At 34.8% G+C, this 21,424-nt stretch overlaps 2 protein-coding genes across 2 annotated transcripts; one reads left to right on the forward strand and one right to left on the reverse strand.

Annotated features, from left to right (window-relative positions):
• Positions 1-1,050: 1,050 nt before the first annotated feature.
• Positions 1,051-13,259, reverse strand: LOC137822777 (synaptotagmin-4-like). The gene is made up of 13 exons (XM_068627772.1): positions 12,989-13,259; positions 12,756-12,862; positions 12,617-12,665; positions 12,382-12,502; positions 12,052-12,179; positions 11,279-11,380; positions 10,909-10,983; positions 5,284-5,363; positions 3,151-3,301; positions 2,815-3,045; positions 2,089-2,373; positions 1,708-1,821; positions 1,051-1,566 (listed from the first exon to the last, which is right to left on the reverse strand). The coding sequence occupies exons 1-13, from the start codon at positions 13,091-13,093 to the stop codon at positions 1,420-1,422; spliced, it is 1,695 nt and encodes a 564-aa protein (XP_068483873.1). The 5' UTR covers positions 13,094-13,259; the 3' UTR covers positions 1,051-1,419.
• A 5,643-nt stretch (positions 13,260-18,902) lies between these two features.
• LOC137823013 (probable glycosyltransferase At5g25310) lies at positions 18,903-20,081 on the forward strand. Its single transcript, XM_068628083.1, has 2 exons — positions 18,903-19,235; positions 19,416-20,081. The coding sequence occupies exons 1-2, from the start codon at positions 18,903-18,905 to the stop codon at positions 20,079-20,081; spliced, it is 999 nt and encodes a 332-aa protein (XP_068484184.1).
• Positions 20,082-21,424: the final 1,343 nt, after the last annotated feature.

Genomic DNA, 21,424 nt, shown 5'->3' on the forward strand with positions numbered 1-21,424 from the left:
TATTTTTCATTTTTATTATTATTATATTTATATTCTTTTAAAAAAAGAAATAAAAAATTATTTGATAAAAAAAATAACAACTACTTCACGTAAAAACTTTCGAAGTTAACAATATTTAGTTTTATGTTTCACGAACTATTTCACAAATAAAATTTAAAACTGTTTTTTATAAAATGACAATATATTAATATTAAAAAAAACAGTTTTTAATTAATTATAAAAATAATTAATCATTTAATAAATATTTTAAAAATAAAAAATTAATAATAAAAAATTAATAGGAATAAAATGAATATATAGATATAGATTATAAATTATAGATATGTAGCGTAATTTTTTTTTTAAATTAATAGTAGTAATGCATGCTTTCAATATAATCAATAGGAATTTAAAAAATATATTAATAAAAATAAATTATGAAAATTTTGTAGTTTTATTCAATATTTTAATGTGTTATATACTTATTTTAAGTATTTTATATTATGGCTTAATTGTATATTTTATTATTATTTTCTAAATTTATTACTATTTTTTGTCTTTACATATTTTACCTATTCATTAAATTCTAGCTTATCGTGAAAAAGGAAAGACACAAAAGAATATCGTTTTGTTATTAAAATGAGATAATTTTGGCAAGAAGGAAGGGATATCTGCATGACTTCGGCCCTTGGCTCCTGATTTTTTTCTCATAAGAATGTAGATGAAATTTAATACTAATATATTTTTTATTTAATGAGGTAGATTGTGTTGATGATAATATTTAAGTTTACTTTTTTTTATATATTTGAATATAGTAACACGTTTTCCTCTTATTAGATAAATAAATATATATATATATATATATTATCTTTATAATTCACCAAATTATAAATACAGATTTCACTTTTTAATATACAATTTTATAAAATATTATTTAAAAAAATATTATTATATAAAAATCATTTAAAAATTCAAGCCCTGCATCCTGAATATACTAGTAAATAGATAGATGGAACAATTATTGTACAGTTAAATTTCCATCTAACTATCAGAATACATTAAAGCATGCTGTTGTCAAAATCAAAATCTAAAATGCGTCTTAGCCACGATAAAAAATATTCTAATCTTTACATAAACGGAGATAAATATTTCAACCACACTTTATACACTCGAAATTCATAATAATATAAAATCTCCTTTCCCCAAAATAAAAGACTTTAAGAGAATGAACTTAGTGTGATATGATATAAACAGCCTATATTTACACAGAAATGTAATACTTGCTTTGTAGATACCATTCTCATTTTCTCTTGTAATTGTAGGAGGCTTCCTCGGTGATCAACCAAAAACTGAAAGGGTTTGCCAATCTAAATGATCAAAAACAATAATAATAATAATACATTAAAAATATGAACTAAAATAAATACGTAAAATAGGCCTCTAAGTATCCCGGAATTTATGCTGCGGAGTCCACTTCAAATATAAAGAAATGTTTCCGGATTTAGCTCCATCCAGAGGATAAGTTTCATTGTATTCTCCTTCTAAGATGACCTTAGTCAGTGTTAAGATCACTCTTCCAATTTTTTCCTGAAATAGGTCACATGACAATATCAAAATATAAACAAGCAGTAATGCAGACACTTTTTTTTCTTAGCTTTTTCATTTAAGCAATGATTGCTCAATTTATAAAACCACGTACTCACGAACAAAAAATTCATGAAGTATCACCTTGCCAAACGTATCATGATCGTAGACTTCCAGAATTAACATTTCATGTAAGCCATCCTCCACAACAAAATCAAATGTTTGATTCCAAACTGGGTTTAGGGATTCATTTACAACCTGAGAATACAAGAAAGATTATTCAATCTTACTAGTATATAGAAATCAGCCTGTGAATTTTGGGGATGGATTTTTTCTGTTTCCGGCAAGTACATTCAAAAAAAAATTCTGATACTTTTTTTAAACTAATATGCATTTGAATTAAACTATCTCACGTTTCTAATCTATTTAATCATTTGAATTTATCTCGTTCTTTACCTAATTAAAATGAAGTAAAGAAACTCTTATAGAGCAAAAGGATCCTGTAAAGAATGTCCAAAATCTTACTCTGGTCTTGAGTTTTTTTTCTGTTTTTTTCAAACTAAGGACAACAAATGGATCAGCCTTGCCCATTAAGTCCACCACTGGTAAGTCTTCAGCTGAAATCACCGTCACGGATAGAACCCCTCTTACAATCACGTTGCTTTTCCTACGTGACACAGTATGATCCTCGCCCTCTGCTTCACCACTCTTGAGGGTCTTCTCGAACGAGGTTAATGAGAAATCAGGGTCAAAAGGGTTCTTAATGGCGCTTTCGACTCCAAATGGGCAGAACAAGAGCTCCAAGTGCACCTACACAGTGTATATATTTATATGTGAAAATAACAAGAAGCTCAAGAAGATTTATGAACTCACGTAATACGAATTTGGCTCCCCGTATATTAGTCCCAGACTAATTTATCGAAATAACCGTACTTTTCTTTATAAATATGTTATTTGATCGAGATATAGAGAATAATTAATTTGAAAAAAAAAAAAAATTAAACCTGAGATATAGTGAATTTGATTTTTAGAAACTGCACAAATGGAGTATAAGACAAGAAAACACAAACTGCAAGTATTGAAGAAAAGGCCAGATTCGATGCCTACAGTATAGGGAGTGTCTATAAATTAATAAACTTGAAAACACTTTGGTTGGCATGCCAAGTACTTACAAAATTGCTATCGGCATTGATCAGTTAGATAGAATGCTAGATGAATGTTAAGAAGACGCAAAAGAATATACGATCTTACCTCACCCCTATATTTGTTATCTCTATGGACCTCCAAATCCTTAACCAGCTTAAGCCACACATCCTTGACTTTACCAGGTTCGAGGTCCTTCAGTGAAGTTTGGGCACAGCCAATAAGTTCAGAAGCTTGAATGCCTTCATCATCGAAAACTCTTATGGTCAAGTGCTGCGATGCCGCATCTTCAATAGTGAATTCAAAGTGTTCATTCCATACTGGATTCAACTGGTTGTTCTGAACACGCCCCGCATTTGGATTATACAGTTACACACAATAATAATTAAATAAATAATAGAAGAATGTAAATGAAGCTTCCATTGGAAAAAAAAGTTGTCTTACCATTACTTTACTGGTTTTGGTTCTGTCACGAAGTGGGCGTACAAAAAGGACAGCATAAGGATCGGATTTCCCAATCAAATCTTTATTTGTTAAGCTCTTTGCTTGAACTAGTTTTACTTCTAGTATTCCAACCGGTTTCAACTCTAGATTACTGGAAGAGGAAGAAAAATCACACGCACTCAAATCAAAAATAGGATATTCAAATATTATCAAACACACACACTCATGTTGCAGGTGATGAATCCATTTACTTTCTAAACTTTCGCTAACTCTCAATCTGTTGGGTTACATCACTGATTCAATATTTCTTATAGCCCTTAGAGAATAAGTGCCTAGCACTATTTTTCTTTATTCTTCCTCTTATATATTGCATTTGCATTCTTAACGTATTATCAAAAGCAAGTTTGGCTTCAAGAATTGATTTAAAGAAAAAAAATGGGTAAGAGGAGCAATCATCACAGAGAAAAAAAATAGTGTCTTTTAGATTTTTCACTAGGCAGCTTCAATAAAATGGTGATTGTTATTTGTTTTGAGTTGATATTTTTTATTGTCGTGGTTGCAAGCTTCCCAAATTCACGTCTTTGCCATTTTTTTTATAGGGTATTAGTTTTTGTTTCACCTTTTGATTAGTTTATTCATAATGTTTAGGACAAACAATTTAGGAGTATTTTTTTTCTTCATCCACTTCGCTGAACTTGGCCTATTCCCATGTTAATTGGGGGAGGTGATTGCACTAATAGTAAGACTACACCACATGTTTTTTTTTTACTTTTAGAGATTCTCTTATTTTTTTTAGAAGAGTAAGGACCTAGTTGTTGTTTCTCAATTTGCTAAAAAAATTGATTGTGTCATGCTTTCACAACTATAGATTTGTTTGATTGACGTAGCTACACAACATTATTGATGTTTCTTTTTCTGCATCTCTTATGTAATATTGTGATAATAAGAGTGTTATTCAAATCCTTCATAATTTAATCTTGAGTATATTGAGATTGAATGTGACTAAGCAACACTACATCCAACGGACCATTATCTCACCATTTGTCTCTACCTCTATGATGTTGACTTATTCACAAGATCTCATTATTCTTGATTCTTCTCAATGCTTCTATTGATGCATCTTAAGTTTATAGGAATGGTAGATAATAGACCCAATAAATTTTTATGCTTTATCTTATTTTAATAGAGATAGTTTAGCTTTTACATTTCTTTCTAGTACTGTATAATCTCAAACTCTTCAACAGACAAATGAAGTAGAATTGCACATTCTTATAAATTTTTGCAACTTTTGTATAAGTTTCATGTAACTATTATCTTTATATAGAGGTGTCAAAATGGATTTAAATTTGTGACTCAACTTGGTTTATCACGAGTTTTTGAACTTGGTTAGATTAAAAAAAATATAATTTTTAAATATTGGTCAAATTGAATATAACTTACTTAACATGTATATTAAATGACTCGTAATCCATCACCAACAACCTTGATTTTTTTAACACAAATATTGTTCAATAGTATTTTGAATGATTTTGATGCTCTATTTATTTGTTTGTCTAATTATATAAGTTACCACTTTAATTTTTACTTATTATCTTTTTTCTTTTTTTTAATCAACATTTACTTATTATCTTTGTAATATCATTATCTAATTATAGTTAATATTTAGAGAAATATGTGAATATCCTAATTGTATTATTATCATATGAGACAAGTCAATATGCTTTGATTGTACTATAATAAATATATGAAATAAAAAGAGTAAAATATACTTAAATGAATCAATTCATCATTAACTCGTGATAGACTGAGTCGAGTTATAATAAAATTTGTTTACCACAAAGAAAATCAAGTTAAATTGACTATTTTTAATTCAACCCGTGAGTTAACTAAGTCGAATTAAATCACTTTTACACTCGTATCCTTATATAATTAATATTGATTTCACAACCCTATAAATTTATACAATTATCTAATACGTATTTTTTTTTCTTTTTTATTATAAATTTGTCGTTTTATTAATCATATTATTCTTAAAAGTAGACAGATATTTGTCAACATATCATTTTTTTTATTTTTTAGCTAATAAGAAAAAAAAAATCTACTTTTGGAAGAAAGGGAGAATGAAATGCATACCTGTAATCCCCCGGTAAAATGGGTATAACTTGGCGTACAGGCCAACTTACAGAGTCTTCAATCGCATCTTTAATTGTTTCCTTAATAAATAACAGCAGAGTTTATTACCAAGTTAGAGTGCTGAATGAATATAGACAATGAAATGGGAATTGATTATAAAGCCTAACTGTTGTAAGTCATTATATGATTATGCATCCTCGCCGATTCAAATCCAAACAAATGGAATAAATTTAAAATCTATATCTATTTTAATTAGATCAAATTTATTTGAATTTTTTTAAATTTATTTAAAGTTTAAATCTAAATTAAATCTATTTTGTTAATTAAATCAAATCTATTTTGTTACATTAAATTTACTTTGAACATATGTTAACTTTGCTTCAATTGGGTCTAAGTCGACTCAACTTGGACGCATACCAACTCAGCTCCACATCGGTTCGGATCCGGACGACTCAACATCGACTCGACTCAACATCAGTCTGGGACCGCTCAGCTCAATATTTGTCTGGGACTGTTCGACTCGACCGATCTAGGCCTGGACGGCTTGATATCGGCCCAGGACCGAACAACTTGACATCGGCCCAGGATTGAACAACTTGACATCGGTCCGGGACAGGATGGCTCAACATCGACCGGGGCCCGGACATCTCGATATCGGTTCAGATCTGGACGACTTGACATCGGCCCAGGCCCGGACGACTCAACATCGACCCAGGATCAGACGACTCAACATCGAACTTGGTCCGGACGACTCAACATCAACCAGGGCCCGGACGGCTCGACATCGCCTCTGGACCGCTTAGCTCGAAATCGGCTCAGGATCGCTCGGCTCAACATCGGTCCGGGCTTGCTTGGCTCAATATCGGCCTTGGCTCGTTCAGCTTAACATCGGTCCGAGGTCGGACAACTCGACATCTGCCCGGGAGCGGTCCCGGGCCCGATTGGCTTGACATCTGCCTGGGCCTGGACGGCTCGACATCGGCCTGGGCCCGGACGGCTCGACATCGGCCAGAGCCCGGTCATCAAGACATCGATCCAGGCCTGACCGACTTGACATCGGCCCAGGCCCGAACGGCTCAACATCAGCCTAGGCTCGGACGACTCAACATCAGCCCGGGCCCGGACATCTCAACATCGATCCAGGCATGGACGACTTCACATCGACCCAGGCCCGAACGACTCGACAACGACCCGGGCTCGGATGGATAAACATCGGTCGAGGCCCGAACATCTCGACATCGGTCCAAACCTGAACGACTTGACAACGGCCGAGGCCCGGACGACTCAACATCGGCCTGGGCCCGGACATCTCGACATCGATCCAGGCCTGGACGAATTGACATCGACCCAGGCCCGAACGGCTAGACAACAGCCCGGGCCCGAATGGCTCAACATCAGTCGGGACCCAGACATCTCGACATCGGTCCAGACTTGGACGGCTTGACATCGGTCGGGGCCCGGACGACTCGACATCAGCTTGGGCTTGGACAGCTTGAAATCGGCCCAGGCCTGGATGACTCGACATCGGCTCTGGATCACTTGGCTTGACATCGGCTCAGGATCGCTCGACTCAACATCGACCCGGGCTCATTTGGCTCAATATCGGCCTTGGCTTGCTCAACTCAATATCGGTCCGGGCTCGGACGACTCGACATCGGCTCGGGACCGCTCCGGGGCCTAGTTGGCTCAACATCGGCCCTGGCCCGCTCGACTCAATGTCAACCAAGCCACTAAGCTCGACACCGACTTGGGCCCAAACTGCACGACATTGGCCTGGGTCCAAACGACTCGGCATTGGTCTGGACCCGGACGACTCAACATTGGACCGAGCCCGGACAACTCAATATCGGCTTCGACCCATGCCCGGACGACTCGATATCGGCCAAAGCCTAAACGACTCGACATCGGCTTAGGCCCGTTCGGCTTGACATCGGGCTGGACCTGGTCAGCTTGATTTTATTTATTTATTTATTTTTATCAGCAAAGAATGAAATTAAATAAAAAAGAGGGGATACTTCAGGGGTATCCCAACCCGTATACAATTATCAGGAAAGAGGCCTACCAAAATCTAAACCGGACCCTCTTCCCTTCTAACAAACTTCCAACTGGGGACCATAAACAAAATGCATCGAGATGAGGTACCAGAACCTAGAGGCCAAAACCAGCTAATCCTAACATTCAACTAGCACAACACAAACCATGCGTCCAACAAAGACACTGCACCATACACTTATTTGTTGTAATTCTATACCTTCATATATTTTCCAACCATAGCGAGCCTAAACCAGATTGGTAGCAACACCTCATTGGCTGCATCAAACATCCAAACATTCTATGATTGATGCAAGCCTTGATTTGGCTTTGGATATCAACTGCTGTGATTTGGCCAAGGACTGCCAAATCCACCAGCCGAACCACTGATAGCGTCCCACATCTCTTCCCTTGGGTTACGTTTTCCTGCATAACTCTTTGATGGGCCACCTTTAAAATCCATCTACGTGTTGTCAACAACAACGTGGATCCCCTCAACCAATTTTTCCAAACCAGCATATTAAAAAGCTAAAATAAATCTGCTATAGTAAATCTGCAATTGAAAATCTGCAATAGGACTCCCCTTCACAACACCGATTAGTGCCTACCAAGCAGACCCGTTACCTTGGCACCATACAACGACAACTATGTAAGGCCTTTGTCTTCTTGCACTTAACCTTGACATCTTGACAATGAATATTACACCTACTAATTCCTTCCACACAACAGTCCTTCAATTCCACCAGCATATCAGAAGTCATACCTGCGATGGGACATCCACGTCTTCCAGTAGAGACAGAACCGCAACCCACCATAATGAACCTAAGAGCTCTTGCAAACGGGTTCTTCATCTGTAGACCTACTATGGTATAGCTAAAGCATCCAGCCTGCACATACAGAAGATCTTCACACCAGCCATATCTCACCTACCAATTGGCATTGACACCTCGCCAGCATTGCGTCCTTGTTTAGAGGACTCAAGGCAGACCTCACAGCGCATGAGGCAGCATGGAGTTGGGCTTGGTCCATGCAAACCTTCAACTTCTCAAGGAATAGTTAAGGTACTTTGGGTTATCACGTGATTCCCACTGGACCTCATCTGAAAAGCACACGTAAGACAACTACAACCAAATAACTACACCACATCAATATGTGTTTCACGGCCCGGTCAGCTTGATATCGACCCACAACCGATCGACTCGATATCGGTTCGGGCCCGCTCAGCTCGACATCGGCTCGGGCCTACTCGACTCAATATCAGTCTTGACCCGCTCAACTCGACATCGACTCGGGCCTAGACGACTCGACATCGGCCCGAGCCTGCTCGACCCTACATTGGCCCGTGCTTGCTTGGTTCATCAACGATCCGGGACTGCTCGACTCGACATCGGCGCAGGCCCGCTCGGCTGGACATCAGCCCGCCCTGACCCGATTTTTTGGTATCGGCCCGGGCCTGGTTGACTCGATATCGAACTCGAAAGACTCAGCTCGACATCGGTCCAAGCTTGGACGGCTTGACATCGGCCCAGGCCTGAACGGCTCGACATCGGCCAAAGCCTGGACATCAAGACATCAGTCCAGGCCTGAATGGCTGGACATCGTCCCAGGCCCAAACGCTAAACATCGGCCTGGGCCCGAACGACTCGACATCGGCTCGGGCCCGAACATCTCGACATCGATCCAAGCCTGGACAACTTGACATTGGTCCAGGTCCGAACGGCTCGACTTCGACCCAAGCCCGAATGGCTCGACATCGACCCGAGAAAGGATGGCTCAAAATCGGCCCGAGCCCGAACATGTCGACATCAGTCCACACCTAGACGGCTTGACATCGGCCGAGGCTTGGACGGCTCAACATCGGCCCGGGACCGCTCCTGGACGGCTCTGGACCGCTTGGCTCGACATCAGCTCAGATTCGATCGGCTCAACATCGGCCCGAGCTCGCTTAGCACAATATCAGCCTTGGCTCGCTCAGCTCAACATCGGTCCGGGCTCGGACGACTCGACATCGGCCCGGGACCGCTCCTGGACCCGGTTGGCTCGATATCGACCCTTGCCCGCTCGACTCAATGTCAGTTAAAGCCCACTTAGCTCGACACCGACTCGGGCCCAGACTGCTCGACATTGGCCTGGGCCCGAAAGACTCGACATTGGCCCGGGTCCGGGCTCGAATGACTCGACATTGGCCTGGACCCAGACAACTCAATATTGGATCGGGTCCGGACGACTCGACATCGGTCAAAGCCCGAACAACTCGACTTCGGCTCAGGCCTGGTCGGATTGACATCGGGCTGGGCCTGGTCGGCTTGATATCGGCCCGGGCCCGGTCGGCTCAACATCGGTCCGGGCCCGCTCAGCTCGACATCGGCCTGGACCTACTTGACTCAATATTGGCCTTGGCCCGCTCAACTTAACATCGACCCGGGCCCGGACGACTCAACATCGGCCCGAGCCCGCTCGGCTCTACATTGACCCGTGCTTGCTTGGCTTGACATCGATCCGGGACTGCTCTACTCGACATCGGCCCAAACTTGCTCGACTCGACATCGACCTGGCCCGGTCAACTCGACATTAGCCCTGACCCAGTTTTTTGGTATTGGCCCGGGCCTGGTCGACTAGATATCTGACTCGAAAGACTTAGCTTGACACGGGCCTAGACTGACTCAACTAGACATTGGCCTGGGCCAACTCGGCTCGATATCGACTCCGACCGACTCGGGTCGACTCAATCGGCCACTAAGCTCGACTTGGCCGAGGGTTGACCCGGCTCGACTTTGGCTTGAAACGACTTGGCTCGACTTTGGCCCGGACGACTCGTCTCGACGTGGACTTGGGCTGACTTTGCTCAACTTAGATTAGACCAAGTCAAAATCCAACCCAAAATACAATTTGGATAATCTAAAAATATATCTAATGTATATATAATCAATATCCAATTAAATGGATTAGATTTAAAATCCAAAAATATGGATTTGGATATGAAATAAATCTATTAAAACTAATATAAATTTAGATAATTATGAAAATAGAATTCACTTCATAATTGATTTCGCAACTCTAAATGGAATAGAATACAGTTCATAGACTAAAGTACAATAATAAATATTAAAAACTAATAATTTTGATTATAATTAATTTTGTTAAACATATATTTACTTCTATTATAATTTTTTTACTGATAAACATTTTTAAGTGAATTTAATCTTCTAAAATACACCTTCCTTTAGAGACTCGCTCACCTCAATCTTACGTATACCGGAATATTATTGTAAAAGTTAGTAAACTACTTACTGTACTTAATCATTCGTGATGGGATGATATTGTAAAACTAACGTTAATATTATATGTTATTGATAAAGTAACTGTAAAGATTGAAATTGGTGAAACCGCAAAAAGATTTATAAATTATTGAGATTATTACACGAAACAAAATTAAAACTATAATGTCTAATTATTATTTTATTGCACAACTAGGAGAATCAAACACTTGAAGACTAGAGATACATCACTTGTTTTGTAATGTACCATCGGCAAACTAACATAACAAAAATCAAAGGAATGACAGAAATACCATAAACATGGAATGCTCTGTACCTCTATAGCATCAGATATCCCCGGTAAAGCTGATAAATCACCACCAATAACTTTCAGAGTGAAATCAAGATCTTTCTGTTGCCAGAACAAAGAAAAATAGAAAGGAATTTTAGAAATGGGTTGATTTAATAGATTACGCATATTTGAATAAGCCACAGTCACATCACAGAAATGACATAAGAAAGCTATATATCCCAAGTGAATTTGCATCCAGTTACTTGATCAAAGAGAGGATATTCTATTATATAATCTCGTGTCAATTATCCTTCCTTCAAATTGGTGAAATATTTCTTGGACCAGATAAATTTTGAAATAACCTTTTTTTTAATCTTCCCGGTAAAAGCAAGTGTTACAAGACATAGTAACTCACCTTTTCTTTCAAGGAAAAACAAACAGCTCCGAAACCGGGGAACTCATTCACTAGTGGTTTGAAGATCAACCTGAAAACCCCAGTGAATCCAATATTTTTTACCTATATACACAAGTTGCCAGGAAAGAGAAAGAATAGAATGATAAGGAATAACTTAAAAGTAAGTGTCGGCATATATGCACTCATTAATTATGGCACTAACAGATTGAGTTGCATAGTCCACCTTATTCGTCATGAAAAGTATGCAAATACTTGATACAGATAGAAGCCTAAGCTGTCTGTATTAGAAAACAGAATAACATGGACTTAAATATACATTTCTCAAAGCCTGTTGGGACAAACTTGTGTATATAAATAATGAAGTTGAAAATTGATAATATTCACCAGAACTAGGATGACAGCATTCCTTTAATTTGCAAAATACAAATACAATTTTCTTTTATCTTCCTTTCCAAAAAATGTAGTTCACAATTATATTTTATGAGACAACATTTAGATAATAATCTGATGAGACAATTTATTCAGCACATCCATTTGTTGTTGATACCTAGCATGGACGATATAAACAGACTCCATGAGTGATGGGATAATCAGGTCAGGTGCAAAAAATTTACAACTTCGTAGAGGTATCTATCCTCGACAATAAAAGGAAACAAAAAGAAACAGATATGGACTACCAAATATTAAAATATAATATAAATGTGTCTGTGTGTACATATAAAAAAAAATCAGCATGCGAAAATGTCATAGGTGCGCAATGATTTGTGTATCACCTGTACAGGAAGTACTACACCAACTCGGGTTTTAATGTCAAGAACGATATTCGGGTTACCATCCCATTGCATCTCAATATCCATAGTCACCCCATCAGGCCCACTATCCTCTTCAACAATAGTAACTCCTAGAAATTTCAAGCAGTAAACGTTTGCTATTACAAGGATGAACAGAATCAACAATTTAACAAAGTGAAGACCATCGAGCTCACGTCACTTTGTTCAAATTGGTAATGAGCATGCAATTGCAAGTACAAAGCAAAAGTCACCCATAAGTCACAACATTAATGACCACATTCATATTTCAAATGTAGAATAATAATATAAAACCTGTAAATTGTGGAGCCACAGTGCCAAGGGTCAACGTGGAGAAGCTGAGAGAAGACAAAACAACCGGCCTATATTGTTCAAGAATTGGTTCCACATTGGTTCTTATCAAGTCGGACACTGCCTATGTACATTTCGACATTGCATCGGAAGTCTAGAGCCATAAACTCACTCGACGAATATGAATATATAACAAGAAAGTTGATAAATGAAAATTAATATAATAAAAGTAAAGTACCTCATCAACATGTGGCCAAATCCTCTTGAGTTGGGTATTAAGCCAATTTAACTGCAGATAATGAACAAATTAAGATCAAGACCAAGATAAACAATGTTGAACGTTCGTGTAATAAGTAAAAGTGTAGATGTATGAACTCAACTTCTGTCTCCGTGTGAAGACCACCCATGACGGATAGAACTTGGGAGGCAAAAGTTTTCTGGAATCTTCCACTGTCATTCTCGCAAACTCTGCTATCGTCTTCGCCTAAAAGAGATTCACGGAAATCACACCGCAACAAGAACAATTGAAAACGACTTAAAAAGATTCGTATTATTATTATTATGGAATGGAATGGAGGAAACGGTTAAAATCAAATGAATGCGGATATACCAAATCGGAGCGACGTTTGGATCGAACGTTCTGGTGACGGGCAAAAGCGACGATCAATAAGATACCAATGGCGATACCGAGGATCATGCCGCTGAAGAATCCCATTTTCGCAAGATAGATTAATTAATCTCTATGGCCAACGCTAATCGCAAATCATGAAACTGCTTCGCTTTTATTCCCAATGTTGTTTAGCTGAAGCATGGTTTTCACTTTTCAGACCATGTTTCTTGGAGCAATGTGATTACAAAGAGAAAGCGAAAAAGAATGTGTCTATTGTTATTAGTTAGTTACGTTATATTAAGGCGCGGGTAATGAAGGAGAACTATATGTTAACTTATTAATTAACCAAATTTGTGTTATTATAATATATTTTATTATAATAATAATAATAAACATTCATTGATTATTGAGAAAGTAATCCATGTGCCCCAGCTGAACTGATATGATGAGTAATGTCCAATTAACGTAGAAGGAATATGTTCTTTTCTTTTATTTTCTTTTCTTTTTGCTTTCGTCCTATTCTTTGTTTATTCGATTTCTTTATAACTCATCATGTTTTTTAACCTTGTCTCTTTCATATGCTAAAAGAAGCAAACGGTAACTAAATCATTCCGTTAGTTGCACAATAATAATCATCATCATATTCTGATGTGCGGTCCAAGTTATGCGTACGGTAAAGTTTATATTCAGGACTACGCGCGTCTAAGTTGTTTCCTTGAAATATTAATTTGAAAAAAAATTAGAAAAAGAAAATAGGCCTGTAATACACTGGTTTAACTGGATATAAATATCTGAGAGAAAAAATCATAAAATTTATTAAATGATGACTAATTACCATATTGATTGTGAGATTGATTAATGATTATACTCATTAAAAAGCTGTGTCCTGTTCTCTTTAATGTCCAAATGCTAATTCAGTTACATTTAAGAAAACAACAATATAAAAAACTTTTAATTGAAATAAAGTTCTGTAATACACATCGTATTGAAAGAAAACACCAAGAATATGGGTAAAAAATATATTTGAAAGAGACTAATAAAAAAATATAATTACTGTATTTAATGCAATTTATTGACTTTCTCGTGAACAAAACTACAAAGTACATATTTATAAATTGAGTACTGATCATGAATTAAATTAAACTAATCAGCTGATGGTTTTTTCAGAGAAACCACTTCTTTAATAACATAATTATAGGATTTAAAAAGCTTGTTTTTAGAATTGATTAGTTGTTTCAACTAGTTTGAGAACAATAATGCATATATTTTTCTTATGCATCTGAAGAAAAAAATAACTACAATTTGACATGTTCTATTTTTTTTAAAAGAGATTTCACATTAATAAAGGTAAAATATATATATATATATATATATATAAATAAATGAGTGTAAATCTTATTTTATAAACTAATTTTATAAAATTAAATTAAATTTAAAGTTCACTTCTTAATATAATATTAAAATAATTTAATATAAAATATAGATAACTACAAACCGATCCTTCTTAATATGAATTGAAAATAAATTTATACAAAATATTGAACAACGAAATGAATAAAAACAATAAATATAAGATATATCATTGACTAAAGAGTAACTTAAGGTAGTATGTAACAAAATTATTTTCTTCTACACACAACAAAAATATTAATTGTAATTACATTTTGTGATGAAAAATAGATTAAAGAGTAATCAACAGAAATGAAAACTATGTGGATGTTTGTGTATTTTTTCTTTGCTTAAAGTAAGAAAGTAAAAAAAAATTATTGTAAATTTAAAGTATTTTTTTTATGACAATTTAAATAAAAATATATAATTTACTTGTTTTTCGTGCTTTCTTATTTTAAATAAATTAAAAATTTATTTAATGAGAGATAATTGAGAAATTTAATAAGGGAAGAAACAAAAGGAGGAGAAAATCTATACCTATATATATAAAGAGATTATCCATTCTAACCGTTTTTTGGTGTACACATTTTTTTTTCCCGATTCTACTCTTATTTAATATATTTCATCTTATTAGTATAATTGACTATTTTTTCATTTCATATGAATTATTTAAAAAATAAAATTATTTTTTAACTTTTTAAATTATTTTTTAATTTTTTAAATTAATGTTATGTGATGTAAATTAACTCCTCACTCTTCCCTTACTTCCTTAATTTTAGATAATAGCATAAATAAAGATAACATAATTCTGACATATCAAATAAAATAATATTAATTTTCAATCACTCTATCCACTCCATTTGAAACAACTCTATTCTTTGGTAAAACCATCATTCTTTTATATCTACTTATCTATCTTAACGTGAACATCAGCGTACTCTCCGATCCCAAAATCACCAATGGAAACAAAAAAAAGTTTGAAGAAGATAAACTCAACCCATAAAAGAAAATAAGATTATCATTTTTTTACATGTTATTTTTTGTTTTTCAATTTTGACTCATTCAAAATTATTTGTGTATGTATATTAAATTTTTATCATCATAAAAGTTAAACAGAAAAAAAAAATATGGATACAAATGTGTTGTAGCGACTGTGTAGTATTAATAATGGAAGTGATTATAAATTTACCGAAAAAAATTTAATTTTCTATAGGAAAAAGAAAGTTAGGGAGCAAAATAAGAAATAAAAATAGTATGAAAAACAAAATTATTTGAATAGGTTAAAAGAGAAAGAAGAAGAGTGAAGAGTAAATAAATTTTATTTGTAACGAATATTTTTATTTGTTATTATTATTAATTTTATTTATTATTTTGGTGGAAAAAAGAAAAAAATATTAAAAAAATACCTCCCTAGTTTTGGCGGGAAAAATAAGTTATAGCCTCACAAGGTCAAATTCGTCTGTGCTTCCGCGTGCGTTCACATTTAATATCACTGTGCAGAACAAAGTTTGAAACGCAGATATTCATATCGCATGCATATTCCACGTTGAGTGATGATCATTTGATGTCTATATTTTTTTCAACAACTATATAAAATATTATTTTATTTTAATGCTTCATTTGTATTCATTATTTTTATTTTAATATTAAAAAAAGTTGTAAAGTAAATATATTTAAAGTTGGTTGTCAAAAGGAAAAGATTTCCTTAACTTAAAAAATAAAATACACACACTTAAGAAACCATTATAATAGTATAATAATATTTTTAATTAAAAAATAAATTAAATATCATTAAAATATTAGTTTATTCAAGTGTTAATATATCACTATCCTTATAAAAAAAAGAGTATATTTACCCTTCCACATTATCTGTTACCCAAACCGGTTCTATGTCACTTCACTTAACTTCATCTCATTCACTCAAACTCACGGAGAAAATCAAAAGCAGTTCAAGTAAAGAAGATGAAGCTTTTCCGGAAGCGGTTGTTTCTATTCGAATTTCTGTTGCTATTTCTATCACTGATTATCATTGAAAGGCTACTCCCATGGCAGTTTATTAGATTCACCAAATCGAATCTCGAATATTCCGTTTCTCTTCATCAGCTTCGGAGACAGGTTTCCGGCGAGAATCAACTTCTCCGTCCTGTTAAAGAATCCTCTCACTCATCAAATAACACCGTAACGGTAAACTCTGATTTTCTCTCCTCTCTCTCTCAACTTTCGGCCAGAATTTGTTTATCTCTTTTACATTTATAGTATCAGGCCTTCTAATTTCTGTTATGCTGTGCATCTCATATAGAAAACCTGCAACATACGCTAGGTTTTGAATTTATTTTTTCGCATAAAATAGGCATTACTAATATCGATCGATTGGTTTTAGTTTAATTACATTGTTTTGTTTCTGTATATCTCACTCGCACTGTGTGTGAGAATATATATGTGACGTACATTGATTAGTGGAATGGATGATGATGTACATTATGTTGTTAGCAGAGGGAAGTAGTAAGAATGAAGAGCAGAGAAGAAAAGAGAGAAGAAGGACTCGCGCGAGCAAGAGCTGCGATGCGAATAGCGGCATTAGCTGGGGGAAATCTCACGGCACCAACAACACGCGATAACGACGACATTCCCGCTGCAGGATTTCTTTACCGTAACCCTCTTTTATTTTACCAGTAACCTCTCTCACTTTATTTTTTCACCGCGTATATAGCATAGCATGCATATTTGTTTGTGTATATAGTAATTTTTTTATACTAGAGTATATGCAACGAAATAAAATAATATATTATATATATATCGAATTACAACAAACACAAGAAGTAAAAAAATCTTATGTACAGAGTTAGATTCGAAAAGCTTATCCAAATAAATTAGTTTATTATGTATAAACTTGTTTATAAAAATAATTTGATTTAGTTTTTATATATTTTATTTTATTTTGTGGATAAACTAATTATAGAAAAATTTATTTCATTTTTTTTATATTTTAATTTTTCCTCATATAAATAAATGTTTATGATTTTTTTTTGCCTAAATAGACTTTAAAATATACTTAATGGTTATCATATCAATTTTAACACAGTAGAAAAAATTTATAGAACAATAAAAATAGACATACATATATGGTATGCTTGTGTTTTTTTTTTTTTTTTCAAAAGATATATATATATATATATATATATATTAATATAAGTAGAGTTCGTCCAATTCGCATACAAAAAACTGTTTATGTTAACTTAAGATTATAGTACTAAGATTTACGTGGAATGTGTGATTTCAATAATAATAACAATGAATAACAAAAGAAAGTGAAAGCTTATTTGACTTCTTATGAAGAAAAATTATTGAATGATATAGGATTATCAGACAAGTTATACGTAAACAATCTTTATTTTAACATGCAGTTTATTATATATATTTTTTACTTCATGTTGTATAAAAATGGCTAACATGTTGTGATTGAAACTGAAAAATAATGCTTGGACGCCTATAATGTTATTAGACATCTAGTTAGATATTGATAAAAGAAAAAAATTTGTAAATAGTGATAGTAAAAAGTGGGAGATAATAAAAAGGCTAAATATATTTAAAAGATAAATATTGAAAATATGACTGCACTTTGAAATTTAATAATAGTTTTTAAGCTTATAAAATTTTATAATTATTAACCACCCTTCTATTTATGCTACCTTGGCTCATACTATTAAAGAAACTTTTTCCTAATTTATGATCCATAAATTGTCTTGTCCTTGCGAGAGCAGATGACTCTGACTGGGCGGCCGAGTGCATGCGCTAGTATACATTTGCTTTCAGAGTTCCATATATAGTCCTTTCATTTATATTGCTAAAAAATTGCTGAAAAAAAACCTTTATCTTAGTGTACTATTTCAATTGTCGCCATTAACTTTGTGCAACTTGTGGACACAAATTTCATGATTCTAGACACCTTGAATAACGTATCTATGTTTGTACATCGAAGCCTATTCCTGGGATTATAATTAAGTATGAAGCTTAGTATATGCATGAAGGCCAAACCATTATTATTTGTATGAGAAGCCATGTGACGTTAGTGCCACTCTTAAATTTGAAAAAAATGCGTATAATAAACCGCCGAACCTTACTGCAGAGTTATTAATCAACTGTGACAGGGGGTCACTTTCTTTTAATAAGGGGTAAATGTCTTTTCTACACTATTTTATTTTCTTTATACAATTGTAATTTAACCGTTCATCATTTCAATATTGTTATTTTCACGGTAAAGAATGTTTCAATTTCAATTTAAGGTGATAAATTGAGTGTAAAGCAAAGATGTAGAAGAAAGAAAGTGTGAAAAATCATGGTTCTTTTCATAATTTACCACCTCCATGCCTCCGTTTCAGGTTCTCAAAATACTCTTAAGTCCTGAGATATATATAGCACCAGTCGTTGCACCATTTCTACGAGAAAATTTTAGTTAAATGGGAATACAAGAGTAATCAACTTCTTATGCTTAATTGTTGTAATCAATTACAGGAGCTATTTGGAGATGGAAAAGATATTCAAGGTATTCGTATACCCAGATGGGGACCTACCAATTGTTCACGATGGCCCGTGCAAGGACATATACTCGATTGAAGGGAGGTTCCTTCATGAGATGGAACACGGGGTTGGAAGGTTTAGGACCAATGACCCCACTGCTGCTCACGTTTACTTTCTTCCATTCAGTGTGACATGGATGGTCAAGTACCTCTATACACCTTACGACGTCACTCCCTTAAAGAACTTTGTCTCTGATTACGTGAGAGTCATATCCACGAGATACCCCTTCTGGAATAAAACTCAAGGTGCCGACCACTTCATGGTTGCTTGTCATGATTGGGTTTGTTCGTCTCCCTCTCCATTATTTGAGCTTAATGCTTTTGTTTGATTTTCTACACTTACACCACAGTTTTCAGTTTCGATCTCCATTATATTAAAATACTCAGCTTTTCCGCTTTCAGCCCTTCAGATTTATATGACTCCCTAACGAAATTTTGAATAACGTCTCTTATTGTCGCAGGGTCCTTATGCGTCAAAGGGAAATCCTTTCCTCTACAACACCTCCATCCGGGTCTTGTGCAATGCCAACACTTCTGAAGGCTTCAACCCTCAAAAAGATGTACCTCTACCGGAAATCCACCTCTATGGAGGTGAAGTATCCCCTAAACTCTTATCACCTCCACCGGAAAACGCCCCACGCCGCTATCTTGCCTTCTTTGCTGGTGGCATGCACGGCCCAATTCGTCCCATCCTTATCCACCACTGGGAAAACCAGGACAATGACATGCGTGTCTACCAGTATCTCCCAAAAGACCTCGACTACTATTCCTTCATGCTGGACTCCAAGTTCTGCCTTTGTCCAAGTGGGTATGAAGTGGCTAGCCCGAGAATCGTGGAGTCAATTTATGCTGAATGCGTACCCGTGATTCTATCAAAGAATTATACGCTGCCCTTCGGTGATGTGCTGCAATGGGAGGCGTTTTCAGTGCAGGTAGATGTTTCAGATATTCCAAGGCTGAAAGAACTGCTCAGTGGAATTCCAGAGAGGGAGTACAGGAAACTCAAGCATGGAGTAAGAGCCGCGAGGAGACATTTTACTCTGAACCAACCGGCTAAGAGATTTGATGCCTTTCACATGATCTTACATTCCATCTGGCTCAGGAGATTAGACAGAGATCTCAAATAATTTCCCCTTAAGCATAGGTAACTGTAAATATATATATATAGTTATTTTTTTAGGCTTGAACCCATTAAATTGGAAAGTTAGGTACTAAAAAACCTGTAAAGGAGCATATTACTTTTAAAAACTGTTTCTAAAGTGTTTGTTTTAGTGTCATAGAAATTTTATTCTTTTTAGAATCCAAAACTCTAATATGGCATGAGGGAATTGATCAATACTAAAACATAAGAAAAATGATATATTCAGAATTCATCTCAATATACAATTTGTGATTAATAATATGAAAAAAATATATTTCTCATTTCATGTAAAAACTGAAATTTTAAGTAAAGAAATATCATTGCACAACTGTCAATTCAATATATCACCTTTTAAAACATAAAATCAGAAAAATTATAAAATTTCAAAATCTTAAATTCTGAAATATTTGGCTTTTTTACTGATTTTCCAAAGTAGAATTAGGGAAGACAGAGAACATTCTTTAGAAAAGAAAAAAAAAAGGATTTAGGCAGATCGAAAACACAACCTGAATAACATAGAGGGAAAGATTGTAAATTATTGGGAACTTAAAGGATTCACAACCACCATTCAAGTGAAGAATACTTAGTGCTCCCACAGGTAAAGATTTTGGAGGGAAGAAAATTCCTTATTTGGATCGAATACTTAGTGCTCGCACAGGTAAAGATTGTGAGACAATGAAGGTTTTTCAAAATATAATTTTATATTTTAAATTATAAAGTTTGAAAGATATTTTATGGATTTTAAAATATCTTCTAAACTTTACATTTTGGAATACAAATTATATTTCCAGTATAGAGTTTGAAAAGTATTTTTTCTGGATTTTCAAATATCTTTTGAACTCTATAATTGATATTTTCTGGATTGGAATTGTAGAGTTCAAAAGGTTTACGGTAATTACGTAATTCGAAAATAAAAAAAACAAATACAACATTTTTTTCCAAATGGTGATTTTGGATGTAAAAGAGTTATGGAGGTGCAGAAAAAAGATATATGGAAGTACAGAAACAAAACACCCTTCATATGACCTTTGTTTCTTTGAAGCCCAATATTGGATGCATAAAATGAACAAGATTCTGTCGTTTAAAGTAATTGCTAAAAATTAAAGGCAGTTACTACCTACATCAAATTTTTATATAAAATGATAAAAATATCTTTAAATAAAAATGGAATGCAGATTAAAAATACTTTTGGAATCTTTTTTTAACATGTTTTTGGATTGGAATTTCTGAAACATTTTTTCTGAATTTCAGAATATTTTAAATTTTATTTCCAGAATATAAAGCTACATAAGATTTGCTTTGGTGGAATATATTTTTTGAATTCTAGAT

Source organism: Phaseolus vulgaris, chromosome 9, assembly GCF_000499845.2.
Source record: "Phaseolus vulgaris cultivar G19833 chromosome 9, P. vulgaris v2.0, whole genome shotgun sequence".
Lineage (NCBI taxonomy): Eukaryota > Viridiplantae > Streptophyta > Magnoliopsida > Fabales > Fabaceae > Phaseolus > Phaseolus vulgaris.